Source organism: Aphis gossypii, chromosome 1, assembly GCF_020184175.1.
Source record: "Aphis gossypii isolate Hap1 chromosome 1, ASM2018417v2, whole genome shotgun sequence".
NCBI classification, from domain to species: Eukaryota; Metazoa; Arthropoda; class Insecta; order Hemiptera; family Aphididae; genus Aphis; species Aphis gossypii.
In genome coordinates, this window is record NC_065530.1 from 44,338,918 (window position 1) to 44,360,225 (window position 21,308).

The following is a 21,308-nucleotide window of genomic DNA, read 5'->3' on the forward strand; positions in this document are numbered from 1 at the left end:
TAAACATTTATAATTTTTTTTTAAATACAGTAAACAGTAATACAATATTATTTTACACTTAAATAATATTCGTACCATAGAATTGTCAATAAGCATATTTATTATATTAAGTTTCATAGTGAATGGTACTTTTTGTGTTGTTAAAATTTTCATCCAATTTTGAACTAAATTAGATCTAAATTCTTGATTATATGGCCCACAGTATGATAAAAATCCTGTTGCTAATAAAACGTCACCAACAAGTCTAGATACATAAAAAAAAAATGATTCATAAATCATACGATATACCTAACTAATATGTTTGAAAGCAGTACCTTCCAAGCTGTTTCTTGAATTCTTTACTCTGTTGAGTCCATCTTATTTTTTCACCACCTAAACCATTAATTAAAGCAGTTGCTGATGTCATTTTTCTCAGACAAACATTTGCTGCATCAGTAAGTCTTTGTTTTTCTTGCACAGCAGCATCATATTGACTTTTAACTTCATTTAACGCTACTTCTCTTTCATAAAGTTGAAGTTCAGCTCTTGATAAATCGTCCATTGCAATAGTTAGTCTAGCTTCTTGTAAAGTTAAATTTGCCTAATTACACATTATACAGTTTTTAATGTGTTTAATTTATCCACCTATAAAACGTATAATACACACTTTAAGAGGCAAAACTTCTTTATTTATACTATGAAAGAATGCCATAGCTTTAGTCCATGATAACAATCCAGCAACATCACCACAGACTCTTTTTGCGGTATCCATATTGTAATCTTCCATGTTAAAATATAGCTGCAATAATTCTACCATTTCATTCGTGATTGTATCTTTTGGATAGTTTTGTAGCTGGAGCAAAAATGTTGTACTCGCCATCATCTATAAAATTTTATACTAACAATGCCCATCGATAACGAGTGGAAATAATCTTAATTAAAAACTGAACAACTTGACGAAGATAAATTAGTAACTACAACATTAAGTAATGATCTATTGATTGACAACGGCTTAGATATTCAAAATGAAAGTGTTGTATAAAACGTTAATTAATTGAGTAATCCTATGAAGTGGCTATTCCTAACTTGTTAATATGAAATGTCATACTGTCGATGGGATAATACCGAATAATTGGTTCCCCAAAAATTTACAGAATAAATCTTACTCATAAGGCAATGTTAATATATTTCAAAACTAACAATGAAAAGAACTGTTTAATGTTTTAAATAATTTAAATTAGATAGCAATTGTAAACATTGTGACATTGTAAGAGAACATATTTTGTTGTTATAAATTATACAAAATACTTACTTTTATAAAAAAATCAACAAATATATTTTCCACAACTAGTTAATGGATTGAATATAAAACTTAACTAAAAAATCTTTGTTTGGTTACTCAAAATCAGTGAATATAATATAATCAAGAGAGCCGTGATTGGAAAAAAATTCAATACAACTTATAAATATTACCTTGTACCTCATCCTACATAATATGATATTTAGAGGTACGCCTGTTAAATTAATATTTCAACTTAATAATGGACTTTTTCTAGGCCTATTTCATCTTCTTGGGGAGTAAGATGACATTATTGCAGATCATTTATGTCTTGTATAAAAAAAAATCGAATGAAAGCATTTGCAGTAAATAAAAAAATAAAAAATAAAATAAGTCAGGTTGTTATACTAACTGTATAAAAACCACGAGGTATAATCGTAAGAGAGTTTCACGGGCAACGCCAATCTTAATGGCTATAATATAACTTAACTAACCCACTGACTGATTAACGTAAAGACTGAACATTGATAGATCGAGGGTTGCAATTTACACAGTATATTCGTACCACAAATTTAGTGTGCAATAAGAAAGCATTTTAAAGTGGGGCTTGCGCAAGTTTTTTGATATGCAAAGTGATTAATGAAAATGTCTAAGTTTTGAACACCGTTAAACTGAATATTAAATAACAAATTAAAGAATGTTAGAATCATATTATAGAATCAGCATTTTTAACGGGCAACGAAGTTCACGGGGTCAGCTATTATCGATAAAACGTGGTGTTTTGATGAAAAAAAACTAGACTTTCATATTCATCATTAGGAACTTTTTACCAATACGAAATTATACAGTTATTTTTTTTCCAAAATATTTACTTTTAACGATTCAGGCCAAGATGGTTTTGGGCATCTGACTGTTGTATCACTTATGACTGGATGGAGTTTTCGTTTAAATAATATTAAAACACAATCCATAATACGCATGATGAGATGTGGAGGTCTTCCAAGTTTACGAACAGTAGCTATATGTGCAGGCTTTATAGTGTTCAACGCTGATTCTGCTTCTTCAAGTGCTGGTCTAGCCGCTTCTAGTTTTTCTTCTGCAATAGCTTTTTCTTTTGCAATTGACTCTACTAAAGCTTCAGCTTTAACTTTTACTTTCATTACTTGATTTTTCACAATTTCCGCTTGTCTTGCACGATCAGTAACTTCAACTAACACCTGTAAATAATTTTTTTAAAATATTGTTTTTTAGTATATATTTATTTACTCACAGTTTCTGCTTTTTGAGAAGCATTTGCTAATTCTTGTTCCATATCATCTAAGTCTTTCTTCAATAATTCTACGGAAATAGAAGCTTCTTCTAGTTTTGCCAAGCCTGTGTCCATGCGGTGAGCTCCTTCTCCTAATTCTTTTTGTTTTTGATGATATATACTTTTGTATCCTCCAATAAAGTTTAAATATGATTTTGGTGTGACATGTGTAGCTCTTCGAAACCGTTGATAATAATCACTTGAAGTATGATCAACTATATCTTGGATTGTGCCCATTGCACCTACTAATTCTTGTTTAACTTCAACTGTGCACTCAATATCAAAATCTACCAAAAAATGTTCCGCTACTTGGACTAGAGCATCTTTGGGCCATGGTTGAAACCAATCTATGGTACATCCAGATACTAATGCCGGGAATCTAAGAGCTCGATTTCGAAACTTTTCTCCTACCTAAAACATATAATATGTATTATTAAAATATATAATATTATTATTAATAAAAATTATGCAAAAAAATTACAGGTGAAAAACAAAACACAACATGAAGATTTTGACAAGTTCTTGTTAAAAAATAATCCATTATAATTTCATGGTTTAAAGTTCTTTTTGAGTTTTCTCGTTTCATAATAGGAGTTAATTCCGATATAATTTCAGATTGTTCGTCTTTTGTAAATAGATTGGTAATTCCGCCTAATAATAAACATATAATAATATGTATATTTCAATGAGAAATTAAATTATGTTAATTTATATTTTTACCAGAAGATAAAATGTTATTTAAATATTCTAAGAAACCTTCTTCCTTGATATCCAAATCAGTAAAAATAAATGTTGTACCTTTTGCTTGAACACCACATGTTCTGTACAACAATTTGAGATCTTCCAAAAAATTTGTTATATTGTAGGATCTATAAACCAAAATTCATTAAAAGTTCCTTTAAAATTCAAATAACACATTTAATGATAGAGTCAAACCTAGTTAAAGCTATTTGAAACGTTTTATATCCAGCTATAAAAGAAGCCAGTCTTGTTAAAGATTGTTTACCAGAACCACCAACGCCTACTAACATTACATTTCCTCGTGGATGTCTTATAACTCTTGATATCTGTGAAAACAACTTTGTTTTATTAATTTGAATTTCAAGATAGTTAATTATAACTGACTTTAACTAAATGAAGGATAGCGTCAGGAAAAAATACTAGATCCATCCCAATACCTCGAACCATTTCATTAAATTGAGATAAAAACATTTCTAACCGCTCTCTCAATTGAGCTTCTTCCATAACAGGCTCGTATACCTTGGGAAGTTCCATGTCAGCTTCTTCGCCTTCTTCTCCTGTTGGCTCTGGAGCATCTCTTAAATATTGTTTTCAAATTATGTTTGTACTCATATTGTGTAAAAATAAAGACTACCTCATGAAATCTACAAATGGAGGATCTGTATCCAGCATAGTTATATATTGAGTGCCCAATCTAGATTCTACAACTTTGTTCAGCTCTTGATCAAACCAACTTTTGTCAGATAATGATGTAAATCTATTATAATATATCTACGTAGTATTATTGAAAAGAGGTAAATTTTATAATTTTTAAACAAACAAACCTATCAGAGAATACTCTAGTAGTCTCATGCCTCCATAACATTATTAATATTTTTGCAGAATCTATAACAGTGCTTAACGTTCCAACCATTCCTTGCCAAATCCTAGACAAATCTCTTAAGCTAAAGACATAGTGAAATTTTGCTGGTGTTGGCAATAAAGTCATCTATAATTTTGAGACCGAATTATTATTCATTAGAAAATTTTAAAAATTGATTCGAAATGCTTGATCAAAAATAAAATTATCAAAATATTAAAATTCACAAAATTTAGAATTATGTGTTATAATTTAAGGCAGCTTGTGTATGATTTTTATATAGAGTAAATTATTAATTTAAAAAAATTACCCTTGTGCTATGCCAAAGTTCTCTTGTTATAGGTGTTAATTTTTTAACTAAGTTTCGTATTTCTACTGAAAATCCTCGTTTTGCATTATAGTGCGTTTCACCAACTACTCGAAAGATTTTATCAATTGAAGCATCTGATGGCATAGTACAGTTGAATATACAAAATTGGCGTTTTAATCTAGATGGTATGTCATTTCGTCCTCCACCTTATGTCATAAAATATAATATACAATTTAAAAATTGAATAAGAAATAACTGATAAACTACGTTATTATCTTACCAGGATGTACCATAGCACCGACAAATAGAATATCATTTAGAGTATAGAATTCGCCCGGTTTTTCTAAACTATAAAATCCTTTCATATCCATTGTCTGTCTAACAATTTCGTTTGTAATTTGATCACCCCATTCATTAACTTCTGGCAAATTTATGTCATCTATGAACACTGTCATTTTTAGACCTCCAGGAGGCCCAAATGTATTTCCTAATCTTTTTTCTACATAACTTTCAATAGTTTTCTGAAATAATAAAATAATGTTTTTCCCAAATTAAGTTGTATAATTTACTATTTGTAAATGTAAATTTAATTTACTTGGAACTGATAGGGGCTAGTTGCAGATGAAAAATTGAATGATCTATTTAAATAAAGTTCCGGTTTAGCAGATCTCATGTATGATTTCATCATAACAGTTTTGCCTGAACCTTGTTCTCCGATTAATAAAACTGGATGCTCTTGTGTAGCTATGATATTTATCAAATATGTGATACGAACACTTTCTAAAATAGGAACCAATACTTGACTATAATCAGAACTTGATGATTCTGCTGGAGCAGCAGAAGACATAGCAATATTCCAGTGTTCCCACTCTCCTAATTTAACACGTATACAACTGATTAAAATTTAATTTTACAATATGGGGTGATATTATTCAATATTACTATACCTTCTTCGATTACGAAAAAATCGAATATTGTAGCATCAGGTTGATCGTCTAGCTTAGGAAGATCAAGGCTATGATTAAAATTTTCATTTAAATAATTATTAAATTTATGCCTATCTGATGTTTCCAATAAAGCTCCCAGTCCCCACACCAATGAAAAAGTATACAGACGTTGTAAATGTATTTTACTTGGCCTTCAAAAAAAATAAATTAATAAATAAATAAACAGAAATATTTCTTATTGCAATGTTCTATAGATAAAAGATATTATACAGTAAATTGTCTGGTTTGAGATAGTGGTTTTCCGTTCCTTCCGCACCATCATATTCTTCCGAAGAATTAGTGCCATCATCTTCGATTTCTTCATCTTCTTCTTCATCTTCTCCTTTCCCTTCTTCATCCGGTTTCTTTGGTATTAAACCTTGTAATAGCACTAACATCTAAATTTATATTTTATATTTTTATAAGTTATAATAATAATAAACTAGAATATTGCTTAAAAATACTTGTTGTATAGTATTGCACTGTAAGACTTTCATAGTCATGTTCAAATTTTGTGATGCCCATGTATATATATTTAAAAAAGTATTTTCAAACAATCGCCTAAATAGTTTTGATTCTCTTTTATTCCTTTTTTTTAGCCAGGCTGCCAGAACTGGATTCCAATCTAATCCAGACGAACTCATGTAAACCATACCATTACGTGATACGGTAGCTGGCGAAGCATTATCAATGTTATGGGGCTCAAATATGATTTTACAGCAAGGGGCCATTGGAAGCCTATCTCCATTAGCCAACGTCAATGTTTTATTATCATCCAGTACTGAATTTAAATTTTCAATCCATATACTGTCCACTGGTCCGTCAAGCACCAGCCACACATGTTCACCTTTTTTTAATTTCAGCGTTTTTCTCCATAGTGCAGAAAATATACCATCAGTCCAATCATTAGTGGCCACGTCTAGACGGCCGAACATTTGTGCTGCAGTGATTGCTTTGGGGTTCATTCTCATTTCTCTAGAATGTCAAATAGTTAAATAAATATTTAGACAATAGGTATTATTTATACATTTTTTACCTATGATTTTCTCCACAAATCGTTAAAGATTTCATTAAAATCTGAATACAACAGGTTTTCCCCGACCCAGTAGGGCCAAGGGTCATTATTCCATGTCTAACCCTTTGTGTTTCATATAACTGGAAATAACAATAAGTGGATATTCAATTTATATGAATTTATATTTGTAAATAATAATGTAAATTATTTATAACAATTATATTATTATTACTTGTATCAACTTCAAAACCCAAGGTGAATGATATATTAAACCATCTGCCTCTACTTGGCTTTCAATTGCTTCTTCCAATTCGGGATATGCAGTTTTTTCTAATACTTGATTAGGAAATAAATCAGTAACTAATGACAGGAAGAGTGGTTCGTCCTCGTCTATTAAAATCACAAGTTTAAAAACGTGAGCAATGACAAAATACATTTTTACATAGTTTACATAGTAATAAATTACCTATTAGTTTTGATAAATTCATATCACGCAATACTCTCATAACAATCGTACTTTCTGAATCTTTGCTATTGACTCGTTTTGCAGCACCTAGAGTTCTTAAAACTGACAAAATATTTCTCAGCCCAAAATCGTAATGGACTTGTTTTGTTAATTGTTCTTCGCACAGTTTGTATAATGTATAAAATTTACGAGCAAGCGTAATGTTTTCTAAAAATCCACAGCTGGCTAATTTAACCCTGATAATGATTTGTCTGTCTGGAACCATCATAGCCACCGTGCGGAATTGAATTTTTAAATTTTCTGGCAATTCTTTACGGCCAGCATAACCGGGATTCTAAAAAAAAAAAAATGAATGTAAACCAATTAAAAACTATGTCTGTGATTAAACTAATATACCATTGTAATAAATATGCCAAATTCAGGACAAAGGTCAATCAGATCTCCGTCAGTAAATATAAACTGTTTTTTCTTTTCTTTTTTTGCCGACAACACAACTGCTATTTGTTGTGCTGCAACCGATAATACAGGAAGTTCAATACGGTTGAATTCATCAAAACACCCCCATGTTCCGGATTGTGCTAAGCCTTTGTAAATTCTTCCCAAGCCTCGATAGTCCATCTGATCAGAGCAATTAAAAACTACCACATATTTGGCCAACGTTTTTGCCATATCTTTAACAGTTTCCGTTTTTCCAGTACCAGCTGGTCCACAAGGTGAACTGCCCATACTCATCGCTAATGCTTGAGCAAGTGTAATATAACACCTAGGGGTTAGGTAAGAATTGTAAAAACAATTGATTAGATAATGTGTATGTATTTAATAACGTTTAACACTTGCCTATCTGTAAGTGGGGTGATGACTAGACGTTCTGTACATCCTAAGTACTCATTTTGGTAATTGAAATTGACATCAGTTATAGAAATCCAAGTCTTATCCAAGTCTTCTTTAAAATAGAATCGGCATTGTTTCAACCATTCAAAGTCATTAACAGAACGTACATTGAGACGACACTAGGTGATAAACAAGTTATTATTAATAAATTTATAAATCTTCAATAGTTCTAAATAATTAGGTTAAAACTCATTGCTATTTACTTATATCAATAATATCCCCATTACTATACAATAAATATATAAATTGATTTTGTTTTTATTTGTAGTAGGCAATTCTAAATTTAATAATCGTTTAAAGTTAAAAATTACACTAAATATTTATATCAGCATATTAATCTAATCTAAATAGGGTATAATTTTCAAAATATTTTGGCGCTTTGAAATTTTTGACTTTTCAATTTATACCGATAAATTGATTTTCTTACAAAAAGAATTTCAACATATTGAATTATAAATTATCAATAGTACTAATATCCTTAGAAGTAGATGCTGTATATTTATATGTGCTTTAGATCAACATATAATATATGTATATAGTATATCAATTATTATATGGATAAGTATAATAATACTACAAATCATTACCAAAATATCAAAAATATCTCTCTGATGAACGTGTATTGTAATTAATGTTTCAAACTTGATTCTTTCAATACGCGTCAAATCTCTAGTCGTTTGATCGATCAATGTATTGAGTAATTCTAAAAATCGATTATTAGTATCGTGCATCTGCTTTCTATCCGTTCTTGCATGTATTAATGCCACCTCAGAATCTCTGGTCCAAATCATTTGAATTCCTAATATTCCAATCTGTTGATAAAATTTACACGGCGTATTGAAAATGTAAAAAACCGAAAATATTAAAAGTTGTCGATTTAATTCAATTAAAATTTATAGCATTTAATGTATATAATTTTTATTACCTGGGCGGGCATTTTTTCCAAAAAAGCTAATAAAATAAAATTATTATCATTTATCTGATGATTTGACGATCGAATAATTGAATGAATCGTTTGTTGAGATGTCTGCAATAAGCTAGTTAACCAAGTCTCTACACTGCCTTCAGCTCTTACAGCTCTTTCAAGTGGTATAGTTTCTCCTTCTGTTGAAATAATGGCTGTCATTTTATTATATTCAATTTCATGAAATTTTACAGATTTAGTATTATCAAATATTGATAACAAATGATTTTGGATTGTATGGGAATCTGAAGCTTGTCCTAAGATTTCCAATAAAGCGGGATCCGAAACAAAAAAGAATCTAGGGAACATTGTTCGTTTTCTCTCTAAATAACTGTAAGTCAATAAAATATATTTTTAATATTTTCGTTATATTTAACTATTATACAATTTTGAACTCTTACCCGCTCAAAGATTTTTGACATAGCTCTAGTTGTTCTTGTAAATGTGGTAAAAGTTGTTTTAGCATATCATCTCCAACACAACAAATAACTACGCTTGGTGTTTCATGTGCACGTTGCATAATTTTTTGCCATGACTTGTCAATTTTACTAAATCTAATCCGATAAATATATATAACATATATGATTAGTTGTTACTTTTTTTTAAAAAAATAACAATATTTTAATATTTGATTACCTTTTTGCTTCTTTGGGAAGTTGTTTGGCTATATCACCACCAACAAATACTGCTTCCAAGTATACCCACATATTTTGAACTAACAGCCAACGCTCCAGAATTTCATTTGTATTGGATAAATCATATACCCACTGTTGTATTTGTTTTCGGAATGGTGCATTATACCTAAATTGTTGAATTATAAATTAATACCACTTGTTAAAAAAAAATGTAGTTATTACCTATTTGACATTAATGAACCCAAAATCATTAAGCTATCTTCCAGTTGACCAATAGTTTCTGCTGTCGTGTCACCCCGAAGTAATAATTCTCCTCGATTATTAAATGTTAAAAATGTTAACTCTTGTACAGACCATTCATTAGTGACTTGTCTAAGTTTTGCTTCGATATCTTTTTCTTTCATTGCTGATATACATATGTCTTCTATATCTTCTTTATGTTTCAATAGAGGTGCTTCTAGAATATTTTTTAAACAAAATCCTTCACTTTCCAATTCAAAATTGTAACCAGTGATTTGCATTATTCTTTGCCAATGTCTTTGCTTCATAGCTTTATTTGCCATAAGTTCTAACAAAGGGCACATATCATTAAAATCATCAATAGTTCTTTTTAATGCATGAAAAGCTGGCCATTCTTTTAATCCTTTAGGTAATTTACGACATCTGTTTTGAAATTCCATTAATTCATTATTTATCTGCTCTATATTGACATCTCCCCAAGGAATATCATAGTAACTGCTAACCCGGTCTATCACATCATTATAAAGTTTGTACAGCTTTTGGAGAAGATTTAATTCCTTACGTATTTGGATTAGCTCAGGGTATTCTGTAGTTTCCAAACCAAACAATTCTTCTCCGCTTTGATAAGATTGTAGACGACGCCACATGCCATCAAAACGATTCTGTAAATGTAATTGTTTTTATGATTTTATTTTCAAATAAACTATTAAAAATAATAATAAGTAAATAATAAAATATTTACTTGAAACATAATAAGTCTATCCGAAGCTTCTCTAGGTGAAAGGCCAGGCATCATTGGTCCTAGTGTTCTATACTCGTGACAATACTGTACACAGTCTAATTTAAAATGTTTTAGATTCTCAGCTAACTCTGTTTGAAGTTGAGGTTGAGAATCTAATAAATATATATTCATATCCATAGCACGTGTTAATACTCTTTGCCAACAATATCTAACATTATCAACTAACTCTAAATCTTCTCTATCTACCGGTAGATCATAACGTGTTAGTACATTAAATGCTTCCTCGATCGGTTCTATTTTAAGGTCCATGTCAACTTCATTTTCTCTTATTTTTTTTAATGTTTCTATGACCATTCTAATATCATCTAAATCTCTTATAGGCCGTTCTAATTTTCTTTCCATTTCATTCATCACAGCGTATACATAATCCATTTCACGGTGGTATTTTTTGCGTAACAATTGACCGATTCGACGATTGCATGATTTTACCTCAATGGTTAGGCCATATTTTAATTTTTCTGAAATATGAATAAAATAATAATATTTTTTTTCTGATTTATGTATTATTTGAACAACTAACTCTATACTCTAACTGTTATACTCACCAACAGATACTACGACACAAGATCCAAATTCATAAGTATCTGGCTTCACTTTTAAACGTTCTAATAGTTCATGGTGTTTTTGAAGATATGCTTCTGAATCCAAAAGTGAAACTGTCGACAAATCTCGTCTTTCTGATAGATCATTATTCCACAAAATCTTATAAGGCACCCAAAGTTTTAAGAAGTCGAATAGCATCTAAAGAAATGTATTAAAATTAATAATACAATTAGAAAAATAATAAGAAAGGTAAATCAATATTACTGGTTTTAATGGTTGCACGCATGTAGAAAGTAACGATAGGGCCTTGATGATTTCTTTATTTTCAGTAACATGTGAATAGAAATTTCTGTGCATTACTGGAAATGGTGGTTTTCTCTCGGACGCTAATTTATATAACCTTCTACGTTTAGCTCTTGCATCTTCTATAGTTGGCACGGTGGCTGGTACACTCTGTTCCATATCAGAAATAACAACTTTAGAAAAAAATTTTTCTCTACGCTCGCTGCAGTCTTTCTTTAATTGATTCCAGTGTTTTCCTGCTAACACCTGCCGGAAGAAAAGCAAACGAGACGCGCACACGAAGACAAACACGTGGACAACACAAAACAATACCAAATATGTTTACCCCGAGTAAATAACATGTCTTCGCTGTGATGCTCGTGTTTTATTATTTTATATATAATCCTTATTACCTTTGTTTTTTTATTACCAGACCATTGTCCGACTCCTTTGGATACTCCTACCATAATTTTTCCTGCTTGAATCATCAACTCTTGTAATTCATTTATACTTGGTCTAATCACAATCGATGGAATCATTAGTATTGCGTGCACTTCAAAAATTGGATTTTCATCTGGATAAAATATTACATTATTTAGATCAATAAATCATTATTGGTGTACATAAAATATGACATCATTATTTCATAGTCTTACTGGATTCTTGAGAAAACTTTTTTCTCAATGCATCAATCGACTGTCTCGTTATTTTAATGAGCACATCTATAACTTTGCGGCTATAGTATCGTCTCATTTCTTTAACAGCACTATTTGCAAGGGTATAAACAGTTGGAGGCAACTCATATGCAGCCAATACAAATGGGTTATTAAAAAATTCACATACAGTACTCCAATCTGTTTGAGTTTCATTTGACTTTCCTTCTTGCTTAGCAATTTCCACATCTGCTTTATCTATAATAATCATACACGGTCAATATCATTTAAATAACTAAAGAAAACATATTATTTTTCACCCGTTTTAACTTTAAGGCTAGGTTCTTGTTCTAGTTTAGGAATAGTAACACTTTCATTAGCCTTCTGAACAAGATACAATATTTCTTCAACCGCTTCTTCAACTAGAATACTCTTTCGATTCAGCTCCTACTTGGTTATAACGTTATAGCTAAATAAATTCATTTTACTATAAAAACACTCTAATCACAAACCAAAGATGCTTGACGACACGTTTCATCTATTTTATCTAAAAACTCATCAGCGGTCCAAGTAGATCCATCGTCTGGAAAAGTATGAAGTGTAATTAACTGCATTGAAGATAGTACCTGAAGTATTCTGTTATTATAAACGTCATGGATTCTAAAATTAAGATTAAAAAAATAATAATGTAATATTTTATTTTATACTAAATACACGTTCTGTAAATTACCTGGTTACTAAAACTTGAAATTTATCTATGGCAGAGTTAGTTTTTTCAACAAAATGTCTCCACTCAGGATCTGTCCAATCAATTTTTTGCAAGCCAGGTGTCAAAAGATCCAAAAGCCATACAAGCTGTGTGACAAAAAGTGGTCTAACATCGAGGTTAATACTGCTTGCTACTTTTCTCATGTTATTTAACATACACTATTAGTAACATAAATAATGAGAATTAGTAAACAAAAACAATAAATTGTTACTCTATTTTTCTTTTTTTTTATTTACTTGTAATGTGTCACAAACTAATGTAAAGTGATCTTTTCTAAAAAATAGAGCTTTGGTGACTATTGGAACTTTTAATTCCATTTTTAACATACAACTTGACTCTAGTATAAGTAGGTTCAATCTTGGATCGAAATTAACATAAACCATATTATTAGTATTCTTAAATTTTAATAATGGTTGAACTAAACAGTACTCTATTACTTTAACCTACAAATAGATTTAATTCATAAGAGTTTGAAAAAGTTTTGTCATGGTATATGATGTAATATTTACATTGTGATTCATCCAAATATTTTTAATTTCTTCTTCGTAGTTAAGCAAAGCTACAGACATGGTAGCAAATTTTTTTTGTACTTCTGTCATTTCTGGCATTACTCTTAACACTGGATGATCTGTTGCTTCGTCCATTAGATAACTTAAACGTTGTCGTAATGACCTGACCCAGACAATACGACCTATTACAAATCCGTATTATGATATACATATTATATTAACTTTAAAATATTACATTATACAGTAAAATATAAAATATTACCAGAAAGTGGTGGAAAATTTCTAGGAACAGGAGGATTGCTTCTTCGTTTTTTAAACAGTTTTAATGTTCTATCTATTTGACTTTCACAATATTTCAGTACCCTACTATATTTTATATCCATTCGTGTCACTGGTATTTTTGTTGCAATCTATTTTAAGCAAATGAGTAATTATTACTTAGGTATCAAATTAATAAACAATATGTATTAAGTATTTACTTTTTCAAATTTATCAAGAAATTTTATTCCTTGACCTGTTTCCCAGACAGAATTAAAATTAGTTTCTATCGTGAGTGCTAATTCATCTTTCAAAGTTTGGACCATAACAAATAATGTTGTATAATCATGATCAAATTCTTTATTTTTCTGATCTAAATAATCGTAACTTTTGTTCATTACTACTAATTTGGCTTCTTCAAAAGTTCGTACTGCATTATCTAATGCTATAATTACATTGTTTTATTAGGAAATGTTGTTAAATGCAATTATTTATAGCTATCTTGTTAACTATAATGGTTAAGGTAATACTATCATCATACCATCCCCGAACATCAAACCCTCCATTCTTCGTTCAAACAGTCCATTGTAATCGTCAATTGTATCGAAAACTGTTAAAATTTTGATTAATCTATCACAAAATGCATCGAATTTACCAAATACGTAATTTTCAGAAAAACTAAATTGTCTTCCAGCGCCATGGTGATGTTTTACTCTTTCATAAGTGTTATGATATAATTTATTTAATGTAATACATTCATTCAATTTAGTCGTAAGAGTTACTCTATCTTGAGACCATATAGTGTCTTTATTTCTATTGGTAATGTGAAGTTTACAGCTTTCAATCATTTGATTTGTGATCTAGGTTAAGTACAAAAACGTGAAGTTTTACTAAACTATAATATTAGGAATTAAAAGGTATTTACTTTAACCATAAGTGATGATATTTTTTCTGTAGTATTATAGAACATCGACACATCGTGAATAAGACGTACAGTTTGAAGCATACGAACTAGCGAATTCCTCATTTTAACTGGATTATCAAGATACAACGAATGACAACATTTTTCCAACGCTTGGATATATTTTGAGTTATCTTTTGCTTCGTTATAGCACAGTGTTAAATGGTTATCTGTACGTCTCCATCGGTCAACCATTCGAGAACGTGAGAGTTGTAAGCAACAAATAGTCATGATTACCTAAATATTATATCCACTAATAAGACTTTCATTACATTTTTAGATTAGTTATTTTGATAATAATATGAAATAAATAAATAAATGCAATTAATAATTGTATACCTCTTCCCAACTAAGATTAGCAGCAATTTGTGAAAATTGTGCTCCTCGTTTTTTCCAAAACTCCAATTCATCTTGTGGCCCACTAGTATCACTTTCGTACTTCAACTTCTCGTCTTCTAGCAATATCTAATATCAAATCACAATTATTATCACTTTTTAAATGCACGTATGAATTTACTTCTCGTATTTTCCGTATCCAATTTGTTACTCGTTTCTCTAAAATCAGTATTTCATCCCTATTTGTGGCAAGATGTTTAGCCTCTCTGTAAGAAGGCACTTTTGATATTAAACTCATACCGTCAGCAAAAATATTTGGTTGATCACAAACTTCTTCACATACTAAAAATTACAAAAAAATATTAATCCATTAACTATAAGTATTTAAGAATTAAATAATAGATATATTAAATTAAGATTCCAAGATTTAAGCAGAACCAATCTTAGAAAATTAATAAAAAAAAACAACTTACTAGATCAAAAATACTTTATTAATTATTTAATAAAAAAGTGATGAGTTGTAAAATTAAGTAAACAATATTATTAGTAATTAAATGATAAATATATACATATAATATAATGGTGAATCCTAATAATTATTTTACAATGAAATATCCAATGTCATAAAAATTAGAACTTTTATCGTTTTTTAAAAAAAAATTTAACTATTGATTTTCGTAATTTTTTAATTAACGACTAGCTCTATATTAAATTTTTAAACATTTCTAATTTGCGAATAAATAATTTTAATCGACATGTTTGTGCCAAGACGATTCGGGTGAATCGCCTTATAAATTATAATGCGAAACACGTTTTATTCGTCGGACTATCGCGGTATGCTAATGATCATGACGTCGCCAACATTCTTGTTGTATCCTGTTCCTCATTATTAATTACATTATGATTATAATATTCTATTATCTTTGATTATCGTGTTGGTTAATCAAAAGTTATTTTATCTGTAGATTTTTTATATTTTTTTGATATAATCATTGTTGTCCGGTCAACGCCTTATTATTATTATTACATTATTCACCTGTTTCTTTTTTTGTTATTTCTTTTACGGATTTCAGCGAATTTTCAATCGGCAAATGTTAATTTGTCCAATAATATTAATTTTTTAAAAATGTGAAAACATTTACAATTTCTTGTATCTATAAATAGCTCAAAAATATCAAACCTATTTTAAAAGTGTTATCGTAAATAAAAAATGATAATTTTAACGTTTTGTGAAATTTTTAAGTATACAATTTTCAAATGTCCAAAATTAAATTTGGTTAAAAATTCTGGTTTTCCTTCATTTTCAATTTGTTTTTCTGATTATTTTAAAAATATACTATAATTTTGGTATTTTTAAAATACGAGTATAAACAACATCTAATTTTCTATTTAAAACCATTTTTAAAAATTGATCCATTTCAATGATTGTTTATTTTTTATCGTGTACTTATACACAAGAAAAAATATCATTGCAAAATTAATAGATTCATCGCTCTCCTCATAAATTACATGCAATGTTTTACGATGTGGGTGTTTTTTTATTGCATCGATAATTATTTGCCTATTTAGAAACATTTACTAACACTTACTGTATTATGTCTTTAAGTGGGTATAGCCGTATGGTAATACTAATAACTATAATAGTTAAATTAGGTATAAAAGATTGATTTGAACTACAGAAATTATTTTCCTGTTAAGAAGTAAAAAAAATATATATTTTCATTTAATACACAGTTACACGAATTAATTGTGTCTGGTCGATTTTTTTGAGGTATACTAGTTATATGTTCTGATGAAAAAAGGTATGTAAATTGTGTAAGTTAAACTTGTTGTCTTAACTTATGTGATGATAAATTAAAATCAAAAAATGTTATCCGTAACAATATGTTATAGATATTACTCAAGAATTGATGTTATGTATTATTTTTCTATGCTATTTTACTTTTTCCGAAAAATATTTGAATGTACCTATATTATTAAAATATCATTGCAAACCAATATTATACCTTTCAAACAGCTGCAGAATGATCTTAGCTCAGGAAGCAATTGGCTTTTGATCAACGGGCAATCTGGTTGATCTTCGGAAGGTTCGTCGCCTGTTTGTGGTATAGCCAATGCTGGTATGAACACGTATTCAATGATTTTGGCAATGCTCTTGACCAATCCTTTTTTTTCTGCGTCCAAAGTGCCACAAATCAAATCTTTGTGAAACCCTTCTTCTGGCAACTGCTTGGTGGTATTCAAACGTATGATGTAAATGCAAATTCCTGTCAATCCAACTTCCCATCCGTCTGTGAGGAAAAGTTTCTTTTTTTTCGGTTTTGACATTATGCTGAGTCGTCGTTGAAGGTTTCTGCTGCTATTAGTGGGCTTTAACTGGACCTGAATATGACAGCGAAACTAAGTTAACAGGGAAGTTTTAACAAATGTTGTAACTGTAAAAATAATTATGCGTATACGAAAAATAATATACAAATATAATATGTTAATGGTGGGAAAACTCTCTCTCTAGAAATATTTTATAAACAATTGAATACTTAAATTTCTATTATACTCTTATATTTCTATTATAGATATTCTACTAAGATTTAGGTATAAATCTATAGTACATATTACCAAATTTTTAGAAGCAAATTTCTTAGTTTATGGTTATTACATAATGCATATAGGTAAGTAATGTCAAATATTTTTGAAAACCATATTTTATTTTGCTTTCTTTAAAGGTTTTGGATGTATCCTAATATATTTACTGTTTGATTTTAGTTTTGAATAATTTAATAGCTCTTATATTTATTTTAATAATTATAGCTTCCTTGCGTTATGTCTTAAAAATTCTTTAAATACAAGCATATGATTACTCAACAAGAACATTGCATATTAATGCGATTTACCAGATATACGAGATTATAGCTCAATTTATGTATGTATCAGCTATTATCAGTATAATTTATTGTGACTATGTAACTGTAATTAATTTGGCTGAATAAAATAAATAAAATAAATTGCTGATACAAAGTGCGATGTACTCTCGATTATCGCGGAGTAGGGTGGCTTGATATCTGCGAATAATCCGCAAAATTTAAATTTAAACGAAAATATTATCATTACATACCTATATGTATTATTTAAAAAAATGAATCATGTAATTTAATAGTATTTAAGGAAAATTAAATTAGAGCATGCTATATTTTTATTTAAACATTCATATTTATTTATAATCAGGGATGGAATTTTATAGCACTTAAAATTGCATAAATATGCGCTAAAAACATACAAAAAAAGAAAATCTTACAGTAAAAATCAATAAAAAGTCCCAACAAAACAAGCAGATAACAAAAGTTAGAACCAATAAATACCTAATTCGAAATCATCGTAATAGTATATTATACCTATAATCAATATAATATTATTATAGCCGTAATTGTACGGCGTAGTATCAGCGTTATCAGCCTATCCACCTAATCTATACATTTACAAAAATCTAAAACCATGTGTTGGTAAAATATAATTTCATATAATAAGACTGATTTTGATTTAAAAAACAGGTAAACTATCAAAAAATTATCAATAAGTCCAAAAAAAGCACTAAAAATTAAAAAATCACAAAATATGTAAAAAAAAGCAAAATAAAATTTTTAATTTGAGTTCTCTGTATCATGAAACACGTTTTTAGCTTACTCTGCTATTTTTTAAGCATCTCATAAGAAATATGCAAATGTTATAAAATCCCAACCCTGCTTATAATTAAGCTTCAAAGATTTGGAATTTATGGTAACTTTTTTAATTGTCAGTTAGTCAAGTTATCTAAGTCGTTATCAAAGGTTTTCTTTATAAGTTTCGTAGTACCCCAGAGCCTCCTAGGGCTATTAATTTAATTTGCTCATACACGATTTACCGTCTGTTTTTGACTCCTCAGTTAATGTGTTAATGTTTGCCATTTTGCCAATTATAATAAATTGTATTCAACTATTAAAAACCAAGAATTACTAAATCTTCAAGCAAATTTAGATAAGTTTAGTTTTTAATGTCATCAAAATAATTAACCAGTTAATATTGATAAATACAATGATATTTCTTTCACTAAAAAAGTATCCTATAATTTTTAATTACCAAATTAATGATATTAATATTAATATAGTTGAATCGGTTAGAGATTTGGGTATTCTCTTTGATAATAGCTATCATTCTCTATTAATACAATTCATTTATATATAGAGAAAGCTTTACTATTATGTAATTCAATTTGTAACGAAGTCGATTTATTTTTTATGTCACGCGAAACTTTTAAAATAAAAGCTATATCTATATTATCAGTATTATCTATAATTGAAATTATTTATAAAAATTATTCATAAATTCTAATTATTTCACCTTTCAAACTAAATGAATTAATTATTTTGTATATGTATGGATGTTCTAGATTATTATGTATTATAACTTATATGTAAAGGATTTATCCGTTAAACCTAATAATAAATAAATGATAATACGAAAATATTTTAAGCTATATAATTATTTTTATAATTTTTGTATACCTATATTATATATATATATAAGTATGTATGTAGATAATTCTTCTGAAAACTATGAATAATCCACAAAGCGAATAATTGAGAGTACACGGTAATTATTTTCTAGTAATTATTATTTAGGTACTTAATATCTATAACTAGATATATCTAGTCATTATAAATGAATCCCTTACAACAGCGGCTCCCAATCTGGGGGTAATTACCCCACAAGGGGTAAAGACTATTTTTTATGAACTTTTTATCTATTATTATCTATTATTATTAACTCTGCATCAGTCAAGTAGAGCCTACAGCCTAGTGCCTACACTACACAACTAGTTTTTAACGGTAAAGTTGATACACTTGAGAGCGTTACCTATTTTAATTTTAATTAAATTAATTGATAAATATGTAATATAGTATGAAATATACAAATGACAGAGAAACTGGTATTTATTTAATTTTAAATTTAATAGATTTAATACATAATATGTATTTATGTTCAAATTGGTTTTTAAATAAATACATATCATAAGGTGGTTTGTGTTATTTAATATATAATATATTACCGCCATTTCGAATGATTCGGTATCTTCGACTTCGACATCTTGATAGAACCACATAAGTTTAGATCTGCCGTGTGGCAAAAATAACTCGTTGATCTGGTCCAACTTAAATATAAATGTAAAGAAAAATTGTTAAACACATTTAATTTTTTGACAGTTTCACATAAAATGTATATATATAGGCACGCAGTCGGTAATTCAATATATGTAATAGCCAATAAGTATATTATACCATGTTGGATTCGAATACATAGTCCATGACGGAATTTCTTGGTAGACCAGTGTGGTCGATGAGTAATTGAAACGTGAATTCCAGACGAGGGTCCATTTCTCCCCGTCTGGCTTTTCGCTCGCATTCTTCTCGGCGTCTCTAAAAAAAAAAATTTGGAATTTTTTTTTTTATTCAGAAGAAATTAATTATTGTTATTATGTATTTTTCGATACCAATTAACGATGAAAAAATATTAAGTCATTAAGTTTGCTTTAAATTTAACTCTAAAGACTTTTACATAAATAAGTAATAATAACATGCGTTGAATTAAAATAAAATAAATAATAAAACTATAATAGTACAAGTTTTTTTTTAAAATTCGGTTTGAACGATTTTCATTAAATAGTCCCCCTTGTCAACATGGTCCCACCGAATTAACTAGAATCAACATTTTGTAAATGTTATGAAGCTCGTTGTTTATTAGACTTTTTTTAAAATGTTTTAGCTACATTTATAATTTAGTAACATTCAATAAATCGTTATTGAAATTAATATAACATACCTAGTTATAGGTAACTAGTTAGAATTAATAATATTATCGTAATAGATTACACACATTATGTTTGATGAAACCATATAATGCCATATTATATATTATATTATAGTATTATACTGCTATAATAATAATATAAATAGTAAATTAAGAGCTTATTTATCAGTCAGAAGCTATAAGTTATGTAATTAGACTATGGCCATCATTATTTGTGTATATTGCATTGTACTGACATATTATAATAAATTAACTTGTAAATTCATAGTCGGCAATAAAAAATAAAGGAAATTCGTTTTCTACTTTGTCTCTAAGTCTTCAATGTTTTTATATACGGTTGTTCAAGTTTCGTTTAGTATACACAAAACTGACAAAACTATTGAAATCATCATTTTAATCAGACTTACTTGCAACGCTTCGTTTAATGGCAATGACGTTAAGTCTACGTCTTGCTCTTTTGATTCGGGATCGTCCTCGGTATTCGATAAAAGCATTTTGAACGATAATTTTTAACCACACTAATATAATACAATAAATATTATGTTTGGTCGTATGTACGTAGCAGCAGGACTATGTAAATGTTATGTTATTTCGCGTGGACGCTATATTGGATTCGGGCGTACAGTGGCACGGAGTCATAAGTAAATACTAAACATAATATATTGTATGTAGCCATGTAGGCG

General features: G+C 28.9%; 1 protein-coding gene across 1 annotated transcript in view; it reads right to left on the bottom strand.

Annotated features, from left to right (window-relative positions):
* The window catches only part of LOC114125707 (dynein axonemal heavy chain 5), a 30,356-nt gene extending 9,082 nt beyond the window's left edge, over positions 1–21,274 (bottom strand). The window contains 47 exon segments of the mRNA XM_027989473.2: positions 76–244; positions 315–580; positions 647–862; positions 2,131–2,475; positions 2,529–2,978; positions 3,049–3,218; positions 3,288–3,436; positions 3,504–3,634; positions 3,693–3,885; positions 3,943–4,065; positions 4,133–4,296; positions 4,478–4,683; positions 4,758–4,998; positions 5,073–5,350; positions 5,425–5,615; positions 5,695–5,861; positions 5,928–6,438; positions 6,500–6,618; positions 6,711–6,868; positions 6,945–7,278; positions 7,341–7,707; positions 7,782–7,954; positions 8,423–8,647; positions 8,761–9,130; positions 9,201–9,353; positions 9,436–9,600; positions 9,657–10,336; positions 10,417–10,934; positions 11,022–11,217; positions 11,284–11,568; positions 11,715–11,875; positions 11,958–12,212; positions 12,275–12,401; positions 12,467–12,614; positions 12,685–12,881; positions 12,960–13,166; positions 13,233–13,414; positions 13,495–13,642; positions 13,712–13,935; positions 14,032–14,350; positions 14,416–14,688; positions 14,791–14,916; positions 14,969–15,129; positions 16,794–17,169; positions 19,868–19,969; positions 20,097–20,234; positions 21,033–21,274. Of these exon segments, the coding sequence (XP_027845274.2) occupies positions 76–244; positions 315–580; positions 647–862; positions 2,131–2,475; positions 2,529–2,978; positions 3,049–3,218; positions 3,288–3,436; positions 3,504–3,634; positions 3,693–3,885; positions 3,943–4,065; positions 4,133–4,296; positions 4,478–4,683; positions 4,758–4,998; positions 5,073–5,350; positions 5,425–5,615; positions 5,695–5,861; positions 5,928–6,438; positions 6,500–6,618; positions 6,711–6,868; positions 6,945–7,278; positions 7,341–7,707; positions 7,782–7,954; positions 8,423–8,647; positions 8,761–9,130; positions 9,201–9,353; positions 9,436–9,600; positions 9,657–10,336; positions 10,417–10,934; positions 11,022–11,217; positions 11,284–11,568; positions 11,715–11,875; positions 11,958–12,212; positions 12,275–12,401; positions 12,467–12,614; positions 12,685–12,881; positions 12,960–13,166; positions 13,233–13,414; positions 13,495–13,642; positions 13,712–13,935; positions 14,032–14,350; positions 14,416–14,688; positions 14,791–14,916; positions 14,969–15,129; positions 16,794–17,169; positions 19,868–19,969; positions 20,097–20,234; positions 21,033–21,119 (10,944 nt within the window). The 5' untranslated portion in view covers positions 21,120–21,274.
* Positions 21,275–21,308: the final 34 nt, after the last annotated feature.